Source organism: Diadema antillarum, unplaced genomic scaffold (genome assembly GCF_040938485.1).
Source record: "Diadema antillarum isolate AM-2024a unplaced genomic scaffold, OU_Dant_1.0 seq00000791_RagTag, whole genome shotgun sequence".
In the NCBI taxonomy this organism is placed as follows: Eukaryota; Metazoa; Echinodermata; class Echinoidea; order Diadematoida; family Diadematidae; genus Diadema; species Diadema antillarum.
In genome coordinates this window covers 732,482-751,793 of record NW_027271678.1, presented here as the reverse complement: position 1 = coordinate 751,793, position 19,312 = coordinate 732,482, and the positions used below count along the sequence as shown (strand labels likewise).

Genomic DNA, 19,312 nt, shown 5'->3' with positions numbered 1-19,312 from the left:
TAGATGTAATGAACAATCTCAGCCCCCCCCCAAAAAAAAAACCAAACAAACAAACAAACAAACAAACAAAAACGACCCTATGTCTAAACAAAATCAGACACCTTTTCGTCGTAGGTATTCAGGATGGTATGGTTGAAGAAACTTACCAACAAGGAGAATAAGGATGGCTAGGGCAATTGGTACTCCAATGACTATTCCAATGATGAGACACAAATTATCACGTTTTCCTGAAATTTGATAGAGACACAGTTGAATCACGTATCCATGCATTGAACAGTTTAGAAAACGGTTAAGAACTGAATAAATACCTCTGTATCTTTGCAACGTTAACCTGTTTCTTTTTCTGTGTGTTAATGTCAGAGATGTGGAGATTGTTTGCATGAATAATTATGATCGTCTAACTCGTTTCACCTCTGCATTTGATAATAAAACTCAATTGAGTATTAACAATAGATATCGAATACTTTTCAACCATAAATGTAACATCGATCCTAAATGTAATACGTTTAAACCATAAATTTGATAATCATGTCAACGCCTAATGCAATACATTTCAGCTCTATTAAAGTAAACCTTGCAGAGACAACATGTAATAAATCGTAATGTTCATTGACCATAAATGCAATATTAATGAAAATCCCAAATGAAATATCAACGGTAAACGTAATTCACTTCGTAATGTTGATTGAACATAAATGCAATATTAATGAAAATCCCAAATGAAATATCAACGACAAACGTAATTCACTTCAAACCCAAAAACTTAATACAAACCATACACGGAATACACTTTCATCAAGATTATTTAACATTGTTATCTAGGGACCTTTATAATCTTGGATTTACTTTTTAAGAGGTACCTCATATTTCACAACTGTAAGAGAAAGTCTCTTCTCTTGATTACGACATTATATTTCTCCTTATGTTCTATTGATTGTATTATGTTGAGATGTGGAGCAATAAAACCAACCAATCATCCAATAAAAAAAGATGATCGACTTCATGTTACCAAGATTAAGGTAACCATATTTAAGAATTGTCAGTGATTTAGTGTAGTTACAGAAATCATCTCGAGCTCGCCTGTACTAGCAGGCCTACACTTGCAAGTGTATGAAACTTTTTAATCAATACATACTATTGATTTATTATTACACCTATTCGAAACGTTTTTGAAGTCTATTTCAGTTACTGTGAGATAATAGGAAAAGCAAGTAATTTTGTCAAAAATATCTGGACCGAACTCAAACGAATAATGAATTACAAACAAAGATCTGTCACTCCAGAAACAAGTAAGTTAGATAGAAGTATTATGCTTGTTCCTTACGTTGGCTACCCTGAGTATCATAGGGTGAATGTAGTGGTTGATATTCTGTTTCAGGTTAATTGTATTACATTTATAGGGTCAACAGCATCACGGTCGATATTAGAGTTAACTTTTTTACATTTATAGGGATGATACAATACTAATAATGACAAAATTGCATGGTTGAGAGAAAACACCGCAAGGGGCGTATGGCTATCCTTTGCCTTTGATGTAGCAAAATTATGATTGTAAGCATGTTTCCTGTAGCCGCATGCGTTTTAATGGTAGATTGGACATTTCTGCGTGGCCAAGCAGATTTAATACTCAGTAATACCCTATCAAGCTAACGTTTCCTGCGACTAATCTTAATGAAAAAAAGTACTTCTACACGTATTGTTGTTCTTTCTACTCTTTTTCCCTCAGAAAAAGTAATAGACAAAGTGTCACAAAACCTGGTATAGGCAGAAGAATGATTTCAGCAGTCGACGTTCCATTCACTGAGTCACCGGTAGCCACGCACGTGAAGGTTTGCTCTGTACAATGACTTGATGTAAAAGTGATTGTCTCGAACCTCTGGTATGTGTGGTCGGATAGCGTTTGTTGTTGTGAATTCACGGAATCTAATTTCTTTCCCGACTCATCAGTCCACAGCATAGAAATGTTCGGTTTAAACCCACTCACGACACACGTCAGGTTGAAGGAAGGAGTGTTGGCTGGAGTTTGGTATATACACCGGCTTTGATGCGACTGACTCTTATCGACGCACTCTTCGATTATGTGTTTTGATGCCGTAGCTAAAGAAACATAAAATTATACATGAATTTACATATAGTTTATATTCAAAATCAACAATTCATTTACCAAATTCTACTATCAAAGCTTAAGCGGAGTTCAACTCTTTCTGGGAGAAAACACCTTTGTTATTACGATATGAAACACTTCGAGCTATTAAGTACTAGAATGGGATATGCACAGAAATGTAAACAATGACAATTGTCGACTGTATAAAAATATGACACATTTTTATGACAGACCTGTGATTCCATGTCTCTTGTTATGATTGCCGCATCTAATTGTGATCATGCATCACAAAACCAACGAAAAGTTGGCAGGCATGTTTTTTGTTGTTGTTTTTTATGATAAGGGCTGTGTAACTCAATTTAAATACTTCTCAACCTATCCTTATATTCCAAATGAAGCACACACTCTGAAAAGTGTGAGACTGAGAAAAGAGGTACATGATTAATGTCAACTTTCAAAGAAGTAGAATTATTTTTATGAGAGTTTAAAGTAAAGAGTATGTACATGGTTTTTACGAAGTGAAAGGGGGGTTCTATAAGACACACCTAATCACATTATTATACAAGAGAAAATCTTCTATAAAAAAAAGTTTTCAAGAAAAAACGCTAGTTTTTTTTTGTTTTATAATCCCAAATTATGGCATCATGTAGATGTCCGAAGACATGCTCTTTTAGAAAATATGAAGAACTCAGAATTGCCTCGGTTGACCAGTTTCACCTGTTTTTTTTTTTTCTTTGGTCCTCACACAAAACCAGTGCATGCGACTTTTTGATGTTGTGGTTTTTTTTTTTCGATGCAAGGTCACAAGTAGTTCGTCTCGGGCATTACTTCAAGATTCCAATTTTGCCACAGCTGCTGCAATCATCTTTTGGAAATTACTGTGATTACGATGGTTACCACCATGGTGAACATTATTATGCAACCCATGTTACTGGTGTATTTCGCAAGTAGCAACATAGTGCCAATGTAATTTTGGTGAATACATGAACTTTATCTTCCCTTGGCGTTGCCTTATAGTTCATATGTGACCGTGTACCTCAAAACGAACATAAAGTCGCACACACTGATTTTGCGTGAGGACTGAAAATAAGTGAAATGGGTCAACCTAGCCGAACTTGACTTTTTCATATTTTCTGAAAGAGCGGGTCTTCTTTTACATTATGCTAAAATTTGGTATCATAAAACGGGCAGGAAAGTGTGTTTTTTAGCAGTTTATCTCGAACATTTTTGGCAGAATAGTGTGATTAGGTGTGTCTTTAGAATCCCTTTTTCATTTCAGAAAAACCTTGTCTATATACACTCTTCACTTTCAACTCTAATAACTTTTGGAGGGATAGTGCTACTGCTTTTAAAGTTGGCATTAATTATGGACAGAACGTGTTTATGAGGCATGCTTAATTTCAGTTTAATCTGATAATCCCTTCGTTGTTGTTACTCTGGTGGTTTACTTCCTATTTTTGTCCCATTCATCGCACAGCCAGCACGGTTTGGTAAAGATTAAGCGCTTGAATAGACACTGTAGTTCAGAGCCTCTTTTCTAAGTTCACACTTTTCCTGCTGTTTGTGTTTTCTTTCCAGTATTTAAATAGGTTATGAGAGTCCATTTGATTTGAGTTATACATCATTTTAAAGCTTACAGTCTGCTCTTTCAGAATATGGTCTTAACTAAAAATTCATGTCTGGCGACTTTTTGTTTGTTGTGAGGTGCAGGGTCACATATTGTTTTACAGTTACGGTTACTCCAATTCCGCGTATAACAGTTTAAGGTGTTTCAATGCAATGACTTTTGTTCAACATATTAGTAACACGGACACATGATAACATGCAAATTATGAGTCAGTCCAGGGGAAGGTGCGTTGGAATTTCGTTCGTTAATCATTATCAGTAGGCTCCTGCGTGTTAAAAGGTGATTAAACATGATGTAATGAGCAGAATATTTGATTGGAGGTTTTATTAAACTTATATATCTAGGCACGTTAAAGACATAAAGTAGTTAAATTGTTGTGACATAGACATCATGACAGACATTTGGCAAACATCATTGATGTTGATGATAATTCAAGTCAAGGCATTTAAAAAAGGCATTTGCATAGCAAAGATCTTTTCAATCCTGGCTCCCACAACATTCCGGAGAGCACAAGCAGCCTGTATTGCATTTGAGGGTTTTCATCCCTGTAATACCCTTCAAACAATACCATTCTTCAGTAATAGGCCTAAATATGTTTAAGAGTTAAATCATTAAAGGTAAGACGACGAGGATGCGTGGAATTGAATTCATTCCTTCAAGAATTGACCTATTTGTTATTTCCCCCCAATGAGGACCTCAATGATTACCGTTAGCGTTCGGTGCACGGAAAGAAGGAGGTGGCGGTTTTCACTAGGTTTATGAATCAAGGCAACTGCCAAATTGTGTCTCTCTCATTCGCGTAGAAGAAATTAATACTATTCTAACTCCAAGAAGTTCATTGACCCGCCTATGACCTTTGACCTTATGGTGACCTTCAACTCCCCAAAGGACACCTTCCATCCAAGTTTGGTCACAAACGGACATAGTGATCAAAATTTATGAGCCATAATTAAAAAGTGCCGTAAAAACTTAACATTGGGCCCTTAAAGTTCGTTGACACCTCTCTGTGACCTTTGACATTGTGATGACTTTCAATTCCCCTAGGGACATCTACCATCCAAGTTTGGTCACAAACGGACAAAGGGATCATCAAAAGTTATGAGCCATAATTGCAACGCGTCGTAAAAACTTAACATTGGGCCCTAAAAGTTCGTTGACACCTGTCTATGACCTTTGTCCTTGTGGTAACCTTCAACTCCCCAAGGGACATCTACCATCCAAGTTTGGTTACAAACGGACATATACATAAAAAAATTATGAGCCATAATCGAAACGCGCCGTAAAAACTTAACATTGGGCCCTAAAGTTCATTGACCTCTGCCTGTGACCTTTAACCTTGAGGTGCCCTTCATGTTTGGTAAAATGTGTAATTTTGTATAACCACTCTTCCTATAAGCTTGATTGAAGTTGAAGTCCTCAGTAGAAAGTTATTCAAGTTTTTGTACCGTTACGGACGGACGACGGACGGACAGACGCCGCAGGCGATCCCTTATGTCCCTGTCAAACTTTGCCGGATATGGCAAACGTATTACAAATGAATGTCGATTTTTGGCTTTCGTTGGTATCTGTTAAAATGCGTTTCATGTCCTTTTTTTTCGTTGGAGGGACGTCTATCTGAGTTCCGTCAGAGCGGCCAGAAAACTTTGTGCATGCACAAAGTTTCTTTCTCGGCAAAAACGGATAGCGCGATCTGACCCTTGTCCGATAGTTGTACGTTTTCTCCTTTGTCTGTATTGTACTTTGTTGTTTTCCACTCGTTTCCATCCGCTAGGCCTCCTGTAGAGTCTGTTGCTGCGAGAAATGGAACGGATGGGACGGCTATGTACAGCACATTAAATGCGTACGCAAGGTTCTCTAACGTTCGATGTACGTCTCATGCGTCACCCATTTGTATTTGCATTTGCGCGCGTTCCACTGTCCTGTACACAATCGCCCAAGGTGCGTTTTGTTCGGCCACCAGACTGTGTATGTACGCTCCTCTAAAGAGGAATGTGTTATTGTCCACCGGATTGATGATTTGAACAACGGATGAGCAAAATCTCGCCCGTTTCTTTTACGCTGGGCCTTCCGACAAAGTGTGACAGGGGCTTTTAGTCTCCCCACACCTCCGGTGAGCACAATGGTGGGCTCGACAATAGAGGATGTTTATCAGGGCGAAAACTAAGAACAGCGTTGGGTTTATGCCACTGCACACTGACTGATACCCCCCCCCCCCCCCCCCCCCCCCCCCCGGCTGGGAAAAACTGTGTTATAAGAATAAAATGTGCTATAACATGATTCGTCGTTAAAAAAAAAAAAAAATTGTAACGTATACGTTAGTGACGATAATTTGGGACCTGAAACTTGAATTCTTATTTCGGTGTAACGAAATTTCGTTATAACTGTTTTCGATGTAGCGGGATTGTACGGTATTGACATATCCTCATTCTTTCATCTCTTTTTAATTCCTTAAGCTCGCATCGAACTTCCTTCTTTTTGTCATTATTATCATTAAATTCAGTAAGACTATTTATTTCTCCTTTGCAGTCTTTTCCCATTAAAAAAAAAAATGACACAGGCAACAGTTAATACTTATACTTACAGCCTATCGTCATGAAGGTGGAATTTTCAAAGACCTCAAGATTCTTCAGCACCACCTGGCAGTAATAGAAACCCTCGTCTGCCACCTCCAATTCGGAGATAACAAGGCTGAAGTTTTCGTCAATATCGAACCTTTCCTCCCTGCTCTCAAGCTTCCCGTCAACGAATCTAGCCTTAGTCGTTCTCAGCTGCTGCTTATGCAAGGTGCTCACTTTCTCCCAGTATACAACTTCAGGCTCCTCCTGGATGTCACACAGCAGTCTGATGTCTCCCCCTTTCCATCCGAGAGCAGTGGGGGCAGTACCTACGATCAAGGCTAGATAATGGAATTTTGTAGAACGTTAGTCCATGTCATTTATGCAGCATAGGCCATTGTCTGACATATTCTATAAACTAACTACAGTACATGCATTAATACTGAAACAACCTCGTACGTATGTATACTACTTAAAAACAAAGCACCCTCCAGGTAGCAGAGAAATCAGATTTAAGACCCGTCAGTTTTGTTTAGTGACTAAGGAAAGTAAATATAATATACACAAACAATTACTTTTTTTTCTTTATTGGCGCTTCTGTAGTTTGAAGCTTTTGGCGAATTCATCTCTTGCATCTAAAGGCGTTGTTAAGACTAGAGTATACCCTATAACCACACCCAATGACACCATAAATTCACTTTTAATCACGACAATGAATGCAGCTGACCTGAACATTAAGGTGTCATCCTTTCCATATCTACAGCTGATTTGCACTAAAGCCCATGTCAAACTTTACCACCGTACAAGAAGCAGGCGATATTTTGCTCATCCATTGTTTAAATCGCCAATACGGTGCACATGATGCCGCTGTCACACGTTGCCGGATAAGGCAAACGCATAAAAAGAGCTATGGCTTAGCCACCGTACTCAAAGAAGAAATACATTTGAATCGTTTATTACAACTGGATAGTTTTAGTCAGTTGCATCACTCCACAATGTCAATCAAAATTGAGAGACCTAGGACTTATAGTCTGCTTACTCTCTAAAAAAAGAGGGAACTTTTACTCAATTTTCACTCCCTTTGGTAGTGACGTCAAGGATCACTAGATTTGGAGTGAATTTCGAGTGCACAGAAATTTCACTCCAAAAAGAGTGAAAAAAGACGGAAATATTTTCTGGTAGGATATTCACTACTTTCTCACTCTTAATGCACTCCTATTGTATTTCACTCTTCTTTTTTATTTTAGCCGTTTTTCACTCCTTTTTAAGTGTGTGGGTTTTTTCTAATCCCAAGCGGAATTATACTCTCTACAAAAGCACATACCTCTATCACAGCACTCAGTGCACTAGTTATTCAACCCTGGAAGAAAGTGGCAGTACGGTGATGGATTTGGGAATAATCTAGGTGGCCTGGAGCCACTTCTGAAATAATGAATACCAATAAAAACAAAAAAACAGCAATTATTAAAAAAAAAAATCTTCATAATATAGATATTTATGTTGGCATTCATACATGTATTTTGAAGCCAACGATCCACCACTGATAGTCCAGTGTATTGCCCACTTTGTGTTCCAGTTTTGAAAGCCAATCTTACCCGAGCTGGATCAATAAATGAAACTGAATAAATATCTTTATATTTTTGATTATGTGGGAATATACACTTAACAAACATTAACCACATTGTACTCCATACCATCTGATTACCTACCTTAGCCTCCTGGTAGTCATAACGTTGACAGTTAACATTTGCATCAAAATAGCAGAATTTCTGAACAATAAAGTGAGTTCAAAATAGGTAAATTTTCCTGAACTGGGTGAAGTTCACTTGAACATAAAAGATGATCACGGCTGTTGGATTTTGGTCGCCGAGCAGGAAGGAAGACTAGGTAATAACGGTAGGCAGAGCGATATGTGGAAGCAATCAGCTTTATCAGTCTCCGCAATCGGACGTCCTTTCAAATTTCTTAGCAGTTTCGTTTGTCTGTGTGGACGCGGTCGTTGCGACAAGATCGCTGATTGTCTGCGAATCTAAAATACATCATGCCTCACTGAAACACGCCCGACATTGTCTGCCACGGAAATAATAGTCCACCAGTACAAGTCGGATTCATCAGACTGTGATCCGATACACTACGATGGGGTGCTGGAAGAAAAAAAAAACTTGCTTCCGACAACAGTTACCGATGAGAAAAAAAAATCTGTGGAATGGGGATATTAGACTGCATTATAAACTGGAGACACACTGTGGTACAACTGCAGCATCGTCCAACAACATTCTCTCTGCGAACTCAAAGTGTAGTGCCAGCACCGAGTAGGAATATGAGCTCGGAGTAGGACCCTTGAAATATGGAACATATTTCAAATAGTTGAAAACCATATCCTAATTTCACATACATTGTAATTCCTCAGTTATAATACATACTTAATCAGGTAATGGGTCTTGTAAACATTCTTCTATTGATTATCTACTGGTTAATCCAATTTTCCCTTGGATAAGTTTATCACTAAACCTGGTTCAAATTCCTATCATCTTTATCCGTTTCACATCAAAATACCGCCTACATGTACCATGAATATCAAATGTTTCTATGACATAACATGTACTGATAAACTTCAGTCGGATTCTACCGAAAACCCAATAATTATTTGAAGAATCTAGCTTAGGTTATGCTTCTTCAGTTTCTGGATACACATATCTAGCTATATCTCCAACAATATCAAATGTTCTAGCATTAAATTTCTCCACAGGCAAAAGGATACTGTAGATTTAGACCGATAGGAAAACTGCTCAACTCACCACTATTGTGGGCTCACAACTTCTCCAAAATTTTAGTAGCACTTGAGGCCCATAATCTTGTGACTCCACGAAACAAATTGACTCTCTGCTGCCAAAATGGCTTTCTCCTACACTGTTGCAATACAGCCTGGAACAAACCCAACTACAGCCTGTAGCTTCGGGCGTGTCTTGATATTCCAAGTATCTCTAGGTTAATCTAGCACATTTCCACAAAGTCTATTCATTTTTTCCTTACAAATACAGCTCTATACATAGCAACATGTTAACTTGGAAATGTCACACAATCAGGACTAACATGAATAAATGAAAGAAATTTTCTTTTGCAGTCTACCCAAATTTACAACACTTCAAAAGATGGATTCATCATTTTCAAAACTTTGCTGTCGGTAAAATGAACTACATGTCACAAATAGTACTTTGATAAGCTCATATCGTAGCGTGGGAAATAGTGCATCATGTCCTTTTTGATAAGATTCTTCGAACATGCAGGGACGTGATGTTTGGATCGTTAAAGGGATCGAACAGTTTTGGCTGAGATCTAGTTTCAGGTTCCTAACATTTTTGGTGGGATAATGAGAAACCTTTTTATGAAATATGAAAGAGCATGTAATTCAATGAGGAATTCAATGAAAATTGGTTTTGAAATGGCTGAGATATCAAAAAAAAAAAGAGCGATTCTAATAAAGTGTGGGACCCAACTTTATTACGATTGCTTTGTTTTATTTTATTTTTGGATGTTTCAATTATTCCAAACCCGATTTTCATCAAATAAACTTTGGATTCCTCATATAATGGTATGCTCTGTACGATATCACAAGCGTTTTCTTGGTATCTCGCAAAAGCTTGAAATCCCATTTGTCATCTCCACCAATACTGTATCATCCCTTTAACAAAAAACCTTTTTGTTCGCTCTTAATACAAGTATATCATTTTTCTCAGACACAGTACTTAGGGCTAGTGATCTATGTTCCAATATCTATGTACTCATTTTCCACATCAGATGATCTACTGTATTTTCAATCACGGTGAAAAGAAACGACGAATTTCTCCTGATCACAGGCGTTAATCCGCTCGACATAAAAAATTCGGGCCGAAGTTCGGTGGTCTAGCGTATAAGTCACCTGTGTGCCCATTATTGAATTGAATTTAATTGAATTGAATTGAATTGAACACTATGATATAAAGAGTGCTCATTTTACTTAAGAGTGCTTATTTAAGTCGATGTGGCACAATTTGTCAATCAGGTCTAATTAGAACTGTTTTTACTAAAAAATAAGATTGATAATAACTACGTATCATCGTCCTAAAGCCTGGAATTATCTTCCTAATAATGTCATTATTAGTCACTTAAATCATTAAATGTATCATAATTCATCAATTAATTAATCATTGATACAATGGTTATTTATTGATTGTTATAACAATTTTTCAATTGTTTAAATTGTTTTGAATGATTTTCTTTTTGGTTCTACCAACCCCTTTTATGTTATTTTTAACTCAGTTTTTATTTTTTTGGTGTGTCAATACAGTAATTTCACAAGGTTTTCTTTCAATAATACACTTTGTCTGTGCCGAATTGAGTATACATTTTTTGTCAGTCGTCATGGTCTATAGTATCTTTTCAAGCTTTTTTTTTAATTGTTTTGTGCATATGTGTTATACTTGTATGTGATTTCTTTTTTTATGAAGTCTATTGTAATCCCGTGTTTTATCATGTATTAATGTACACAGGGTTCCTCTGGAAAGCAGTTGAGAAACAGAGGGGACTACCCTGTTTAAATATGACGGAATAGATCATTAAAATAACTATTTCATTATCCGTACATTCAGCGTAATACAATTTCTGGCTATTACTCCTTTTCCCAACCCGAGAGCCCAACACAAGTATTTTTAATTCAATGATATTTTTTTTAATGTACATGGTACAGTTTCTTTCCATTTCTTCCCTTTAATTATTTATCGTGTTTTGTGTGTGTGTGTGTGTGTGTGTGTGTGTGCTTTTTTTTGTTACTGTAATCATCAAGATAATTTCATGTATTTTGTATATTAAACATTTAACCCTATCAATCGAATATTACCTATAAGCATTATACCGTTATTTGGTTATGTTTGATACTTCTAATCCTACCAGACCTTGTCGATTTGCTATATCATTGCATTAGGATTTGTGACAGTATTTCTTTTTATGTTATGAGTTCTATTTTGCTGAGTTTTACTTTGTCATTGTTTTTCTTTGTTATATGAGAAATAACATATCACGCAATGTGGCGAATGGAGGGGGGGGGGGATCATTCAAACTTTGTAAACCGTAACCTCCCTTTTTGTTTTGTGTTGGTTTTTATTGCTTAAGCAACTCTTGACCTTTGACTTGGCATTTCATGTGCTTGAAGAGGGCAAATGATATACCTCGTCACAAAAGTCGTATAATGACGGGATATATTGTTTGTTCGTTTGTTTTGGTTTTTCTTTATGGGGGGGGGAGGAGATATTGATTCGCTAAAAAAAAGGAAGAAATATTAATCATCAACTGGTGCTTATGACAGTGTTGACAAAACGTTTCTGAAAATTCCACTGTAGCATACAGTTTACTTGAACTAAGGATGCTTGCCATCACATCGCATTGGCGTAAGGGCTGCAGGTGATACAAGTTCATTTTAATCCTTCCTGAATAATGCTCGAAAAAGTCGTGTTTGGGCGATACTTTCTCATCTGGGAACAAAACCTCCAAAATAAGAGGGTTCTCTGATAGCTTACGATTAAGATAGATAACAGGCTTTTCTATATACGAACAACTCCTAATCCCGATATATTTTGTAAGGTCATTTATCTTTCATACAGGTACACCATATGATGGTATCTTTGGTCCGATTAAAAGAAAAAGATCAAACTTTTGAAGTGGCCAATTTCTATGAGTATTCCCTTGAATACTCCTAGATGGGAAATATTATTTGGAAGCAATTTTCGAGAATCTACCTTATCATTGAACTTGAATGGAATTGACTCGATGCTCTTATTCAAATTTTCTGGGTTTTTTTGGGGTTTTTTTGTAGAAATGAATTCAGGATTCTTTTATTTCATTACCCTCTGATATTTGCTGGACTATATAGATCAGTGCAAGCCCCGTTCCCAGCCACCCTCCAAGAATGAAGACCAACCCCATCGATCTTTGCCCATCCGATTATACCCCCATCCGAAATATCACGCGCTCCTGATCGTGTCGTGTCTCGACATGTCAAAACATGTACTAAGATTAAAGTTAAGTGTACTTTGATGGTCTAAATAAATGGAATTTACATTACGAATGTTAAGTTACAATGTTTACTTATGTCTTCAACAACACATAATGTCGCAAAATCAATATCTGAATACGGGACAAAATAAATTTCATGAAACGTTTTCGGTCATTATCTTTTTCAGATAACTTGTAAACGCCCGCAAAATAAGCAAACAAAATACCTTCCAAAGTAATATTTTGTTGACAACTGTCAATCATTGATAGATATATCGTATCATAACGCAGGGTAATTACACCCCGAGGGAAGTTTATTACCCCCCCCCCCCCGCGGCAAAATATTGATTAGTAGTAAGGTTAGAGTACAGATTAGGATTAGTACAGATTGGGGTTAGGGTTTATGAATAGGGTTAGGATCCGGTTTCGAGCTTGGGTTAGGGTTAGGACTAGCTTCAGTTTAGTTCAGTTTATTTCATTTTAGCACGGAAACCTGCTTTTCATACCCAATGGCTGTTCTTCAGCTCGTCCGTGCCCGATAAAATCGCACATACATCATCACACATTGTATAATAACAAACATATCAAACAAAAATAAACAAAACAAAACAAATACAAGACGTTGATTGAAATATTTTTAAAAAATGCACACATGTACAAAAAAGTATTAAAAAAAAAAAACAACAACGCCAAACGCTTACCCTCTCCCATCCCCCGTCCATTCATAACATAATACTGAATATTCACATGATACATATCTTTATCCAGGATCAGGATTAGGATTATGATTAGGGCTAGGGGAAGGGTCCGGGGTAATTGCCCAGTAGGTACTTGCCTTAGACCCAAAAATATCTATAAAAATATTTAACAAAAGACATTTTAATGTCACTTTTCCTAGACTGAGCATAACTCCCATATTTCCACATTACCTATATGACAGAAGTCAATGCAGTCAAGCATGAATTTATGTTTGATCTCTGTGAACGATCATTGATATCTTCTGTAATCGATATGAAATGAAATTACAACTTTAGCAATAATCATCAGATGATGTATCTTGTGGAATCATGGCTTGGAAGAATTTCTTGTTAGCATGACAAGCCTAGAAAAATCTTAATCTTTCAAAAAGTATTATGCTGAATATTTTCGTCTGGACTCACAATGTGATAATCACGGTATCATCAATCAATACAAATCAATATGCATTTCCATGTTCAATCCATTAAATGATATTGTGTTACAATGTTTTAAAAACATGAAATAACACTGATATTAAATTCCACAAAACATATGCTGTAATAATGTACTCACAATCAGGTGCGTACACAGACAAAATAAAAGAAACAAAACAAAACAACAAAAGAGCTTGTGATAAAATTGCACTTACAAATATGAAGTGGTAACCGCCAAATTGAGAATTTTTTCCTACTTTTTTACAGTGTTGGTTCTGTCATTATGAACACAGCACTCAATAGTATTTTTGTTTTCAGCTGGAACCAGACAAAGCTAAACTTATTATAACACCATGTTCGTGAAAATGAATTAACACTTACCCTTTACTATGTGCCCACAAATCACCGAAGTCAGCAATAAGAGCTCAGCAAGGAATATTTTATCCATCACAGGAGGTCAATGACAGACGAGAAGTCGTGAAGAATAAGTTGAATACATGTTTTGATCGTATATAGTAGGTAAAGCCTATATACAAATAACCACAATGGTCACATCCCTTTATCAGAACAATGGAACGACAGTCGAAAACGCTCATGTAATGCCCTTCCGACTCAAGGCGGATTCCTTTCTAGAATGGTTAAGTGATTGGAAATAATTATGTTACGCTCCTCCTCGTTTGTTTCCCGTTTGTTCCTCAGTTTATCAATTTCTCTATATCTCACAGATCACTTGCCATGCAACATGCGCGTTTACACAGCTGATGTAGAGGAGACAAAGTTCAAGGTTCGGTGATATACAAATATTGCAGGGGCAGCGAAACCAGGCCTGGGTGCAACCCCCCCCCCCCCCCCCCCTAACACACACACATACATGCACGAACATTTTGGGTTGTCTTTTCTTCGGAGAAAATTAAGAATTTAAAGAAAAAGCATGACTCTCCAAGAAAGTTCCGTGCTAGGGTGGAGGTTAGAGTTCGTACTTATGATAAGTTCGTTTTCCAGAAGGTTCGATTTTTTTTTTCTCTCTCTCTCTCTCTCTCTCTCTCTCTTTTTTTTTTGGGGGGGGGGTGATATTCCTGCATTTGTGAAGTTTCTTGTCAGTAAAATTTCAGGGTGTACTGATATTGAGACTTGTCTGGACAGGTTTCTCAAGTGTATTTGCCTCCCCAAAGCTGAACTTAAGGGATATAAAAGAGCTGGAAATACCCTGTCCTTTTTTTCTAGACACAAAGGATTTAACTTATTTTAACTTAACAAATGCATTTTCACAATAACAACAAAGGTGAAATAATGAGTCTTGCCTGATTCAAGTGGCATTAACATTTGCAACGGATGCAGAGAAATAAAAACAACTAACAGACGTATGATCTACGTTCTACGAACTTGTTCTCATTTTTATCGAATTTCTGATGATCAACGCTTTCCCGTCAACATGTTATGTTTATGTTTGTTTGCTTGTTTTCAATTATACATTATACTATTATTATCATGATGCTATAATAATGAAAATATTAGACCATAATTTCTTGCAGCGTCTGTGGAAGAATGCCATTTTATATACGTATCCCAACTCAGAATATTACAAAACAATCCACGAACGCGTCAGTTGAGAAATGATAATACTCGTTACAAGTCATATCTACGAAAATGAATCATCAATACATGTGTTATTCACGAAGTAGATAGAATACTTTGAAGAATATTGGGATAAAGATGAGAAGCAAACCGAATACATTTCAGAGACTTTATTAGGGCAATTAAAGGTTACAATCATTGTCAACATAGCGCATTGTTAAAACGACATTGATGATGCAGTATGCATACATTGAACAACATTAATTTGTAAACTCTAGGGCAAATTATATGGGTACTGTAGTGTTTAACTGTTCAAGACAGCGGTAAGATTTTCATTCAATGGAGGAATGTTGTTTTTGTTTTATTCTTTATATAGGAAGCATGTAAAAAAAATGTTCCTGATTCATCTTTTTGTGACGCTTATACTGGAGAATGATACTTAAATGGTTATTGCTGATCTGAAATCAAAACCCGACATCCTGCAAACATTTTTTTTTCTCAGTTGAGTATATGCCAGGCAACATATTTCGACTATATCTAGACGTGACCAATATCTACTAACTATAGGAGTGGAAAAATTGTGTGAAATGATCACGGATGTTGCCATATTATTTTACTGCAAGTTGAAAGTTTATTCAATTTTGGGCCACTTTCCTAGCATGAAGAGAATAACGCAGGACGCATGCACATATTATACCTGCTCAACATTCAAAACGTAATGGAAATTGAAAAAATATTGGCTTTGTACAAAGTAAATGGGAGAAAAACGAGTTACCTTTAGTTGGCAGTGCTAGTACGAAAACATCTTTGCAATATCCTGCGCACTGAATATAATATATACGCTAAAATGATGATATACATCCTACTCATAAATCGTAATTCCAAGGGGAAAAAATGCATACACCGCTTCTCATAAAGTCTGTTCATATATATATTTGTCAGTCGTCTATACGTGATCTACACTTGACCGTAATGTAGGCTAGACAACAACTTTAACTTAAGGTTTCGAGTCTTTCATGAGAAAGGGTTGCTTGCAATGATTACTTATACACGTATATTGTACAGAAAAGTTAGACCACACCAACAGTCAAGAATTTACAAGGAAAAAGAAAATGTATCGACTACGCTTTGTACAAATCAAAGATGAGCTGATGTGAGCCAAATTTTGGTCTTACTTCACATCAGTAGTAACTGTACAATATCACACAATTTGAACAACTAAATGAAGTCTGATGGTGTACAAATTTGAAGTTCAGTCTTATAAGACACATAACACATGCAGACAAGTGCCACTGTCGTGTTATTTTGTAACATTAGTTGGTCATATGATTTTGCAAGCTATCAATTGTTTTATTCCTCTACTTTACGAACCTAATAGCGAAATGTCCTCGTTAGTTTCTTCAAGATAAACATTTCATATGCATCTTAAGTAAGCTTATCATAATAATAAACAGCAGTCTTCATTGATAACATAGTTCATGACGACTGACACTGCTAGCAGACAAAAGACAAAAAGGAAGCCTTGAGTACGCGTTGCCAAATTTAAAAGAAACAAAGAGACATTATTTTTTTAGATTTTCATAGTACAGATTCAAGCTTGAGTTTTATGCGATAAGTGATAACGGAGTTTGGAATTCGGTGGTAGCCCATTATACGAAATACCACATTTCAAAATAGTGTTCAGTGCGAAACAGCATAATATACAACAGTGAGAAGCTGAGTTTAAGTAAATTCGAATATCTAAAATAATTGTTTATGGCGTTATGAGTACTGTGTTTTGGGTCATTGTCAGTTTTTGCAAGGTATTGTATTTTGTCAATCAATCGCAGGCTACGCAAGTCCACTACAATTAAAACTGTCGATCTAATTAACCTTATATCGTTTTCGAAAACAAGTCTTATTTCAATTTAGGCATAACGAAGAAGGTAGTCCTGCACCAAAAGTCCGAAAGAAGCAAGACACTGTATATTTTATATAACCTTAAATGAGACAAGCGTGTGAAATTTACTACCGACACTTACCAAGATGGTACTCACATCAAAACTTTCGTAGAAATAAAGAAGTCTGTTTGAAGTCAAGGTTACCGTCAGGCACTGCATTGAAATGTCAATCTTATTTTTCTTTATCGAACACTATACCACAAATTACAAAAAAAAAAATAAAACATGAAGGAAGCATCAGGCTAATCCTATTTATTTATCTCTTGCTTTGTAAGATTTTTCCTCGGAAAAAAAACAACAACTCCTACCGAAATATAGTGTTCCTCCATCTCAGTACAGTGTTATTCTTGTTTTCATGCACATAGCTATCAGGAGAGCCTAGCACAAGATAATCTATTACCCATGACTAATAACATGATCCGTTATGAGGATACACATACCAGTATGAAAGAGACAAACAATATTATTTATCACACACAAACGTCTTATCATATCAGCGTTTATAGTGTTAATTGATTGACTGAGATAATTGACAAGGAATGCATAAAATGATTCCTCCAGTCATTGATCGTCGAACCATGGTTATACATTGAAGTGATATATCATGCACCCTTGCGTAATACAGAGAAAACACCTCGGATATATCTTATACCGTAGTGTCTTATTAAAATGACTTGACTCATCGACATTTCCCTTGAGGTCTAAACACTCGGTCTATAACAAGTCAAATATATAATTTGACTGACTATCGGAACAACTTGAATATGAGTTTATGTTGAAATAGAATCCAAACTTTACTTATGACTGTTCAAATAATGGGAAAATTGATTGAACAATTCGGTACCCATCTACACTGGATCATACTAAGAGTGTAGATAATCAACTAACCAATAAACATAATTATGGACACGTGCAGGAATGTAGTTTTAAAAATACAAATGTTAGTCCTGGTAATATGACTGACGAGGTATTCACAATGTCATTGTGACGAATAGTGTGCGAGAATATCGTGCTTGCGATTTTCATCATAATTTGATATCTCTGCTTATTCTTGCACTGACAAGGCGATAATTAATTTGGTACAGTTAAAGCCATAGCGAAACACTCGAACCTAAGAAAACCAAGCAAACCAACAAACAGAGCAAAACAAAGGGACAGTTGGAAAGCAAACAGTACCATTTTCATAACAGTGGACATCAGGCATTTCTTAGATATGAAAATGTCTCAACAGGACAATATAACAATTTTATAGTGCCCGCGTTGTATCTCTTGCACCTTAATGTATGCTTTTTGTTTATTTTTTTCTGCTTTTTTTGTTTACTCTAAGGGTGCGTTTATCAACTCCTTTTCTCGACAGAAACAGGTTATCCAAACAGCTTTCAAGGATTTTTTTTAAGTTCAATCAAGTTCAATCATAGTTTATTTCCAATCAACGAAAATCAAAACGTAATACAAAGTATACATATCATAAAATGATATTGTATAAACTTGTACAAAAGGTTCATGTAATATACGAAATAAATTAAATACATCAACATATGTACAATAATCAGAACGAACAATGCGTATACATGTATACTTCGCGAGCTTTCAGAAAATAACTTCAATTTTGGAAAATAGCGATCCACTAGAAAGCTAAGCTTGTAGGACGTGGATCGCTAGATAATTAATGAGTAAGCAATATACTATTCAAGTTTGTTTTATTATTTTCTTACAGCATTTGCATTGAATGTAGAATACTTAAATCATTTGTGAAAATATAGCTTTTTTGAGATACACTGGCTTCGACAATAATAGGAAATAAGAATAGAGTATCAATGCTAATGCCCAGACGGTGTTCATTGAACTGGTGTACCGGGAAAATATGAGAAGGACGACACACTCGTACAGACATTCAGTTACCCACACACATTGTATACGACGCGAGACAGTACCGAGAAGAGAGAAGACTGTGACAATACAAGTCTAAGAGGAACAAAAGACAGGAAGGAAGAGGAAAGAAGAAAAAAGAGAGAAGAGTTGATAAACGTAAAGCTGTTTTGAAAGCCCTTTAGGAAAGCCTTTTCGAAAGCCCCAAATTTGTGGCTATCCAAACAGGTTTCCTAAACAGGTTTTCAGAAACCTGTTTGTAAAAGCCTTTTGGAAGTTGATAAACGCAAAGCTGTTTTGAAACGGCTTTGTAGTCTTGTACTTCAGTACTTGTACTTCTCCTCGGGTCGAATAGCGCAATGCAGCTGTGCAGTGACAGGCCAGTTAAAAAATCGTGTTCGCGAAGAAAGTTGATAAACGCAACTGTTTTGATAGCCGTTTCT

The 19,312-nt window shown here is 36.4% G+C and overlaps 1 protein-coding gene across 1 annotated transcript; it reads right to left on the bottom strand.

The window, feature by feature from the left end:
- Positions 1 to 93: 93 nt before the first annotated feature.
- On the bottom strand, positions 94 to 14,118 carry LOC139739235 (uncharacterized). The gene is made up of 4 exons (XM_071649851.1): positions 13,867 to 14,118; positions 6,313 to 6,627; positions 1,756 to 2,097; positions 94 to 227 (listed from the first exon to the last, which is right to left on the bottom strand). The coding sequence occupies exons 1-4, from the start codon at positions 13,931 to 13,933 to the stop codon at positions 94 to 96; spliced, it is 858 nt and encodes a 285-aa protein (XP_071505952.1). The 5' UTR covers positions 13,934 to 14,118.
- Positions 14,119 to 19,312: the final 5,194 nt, after the last annotated feature.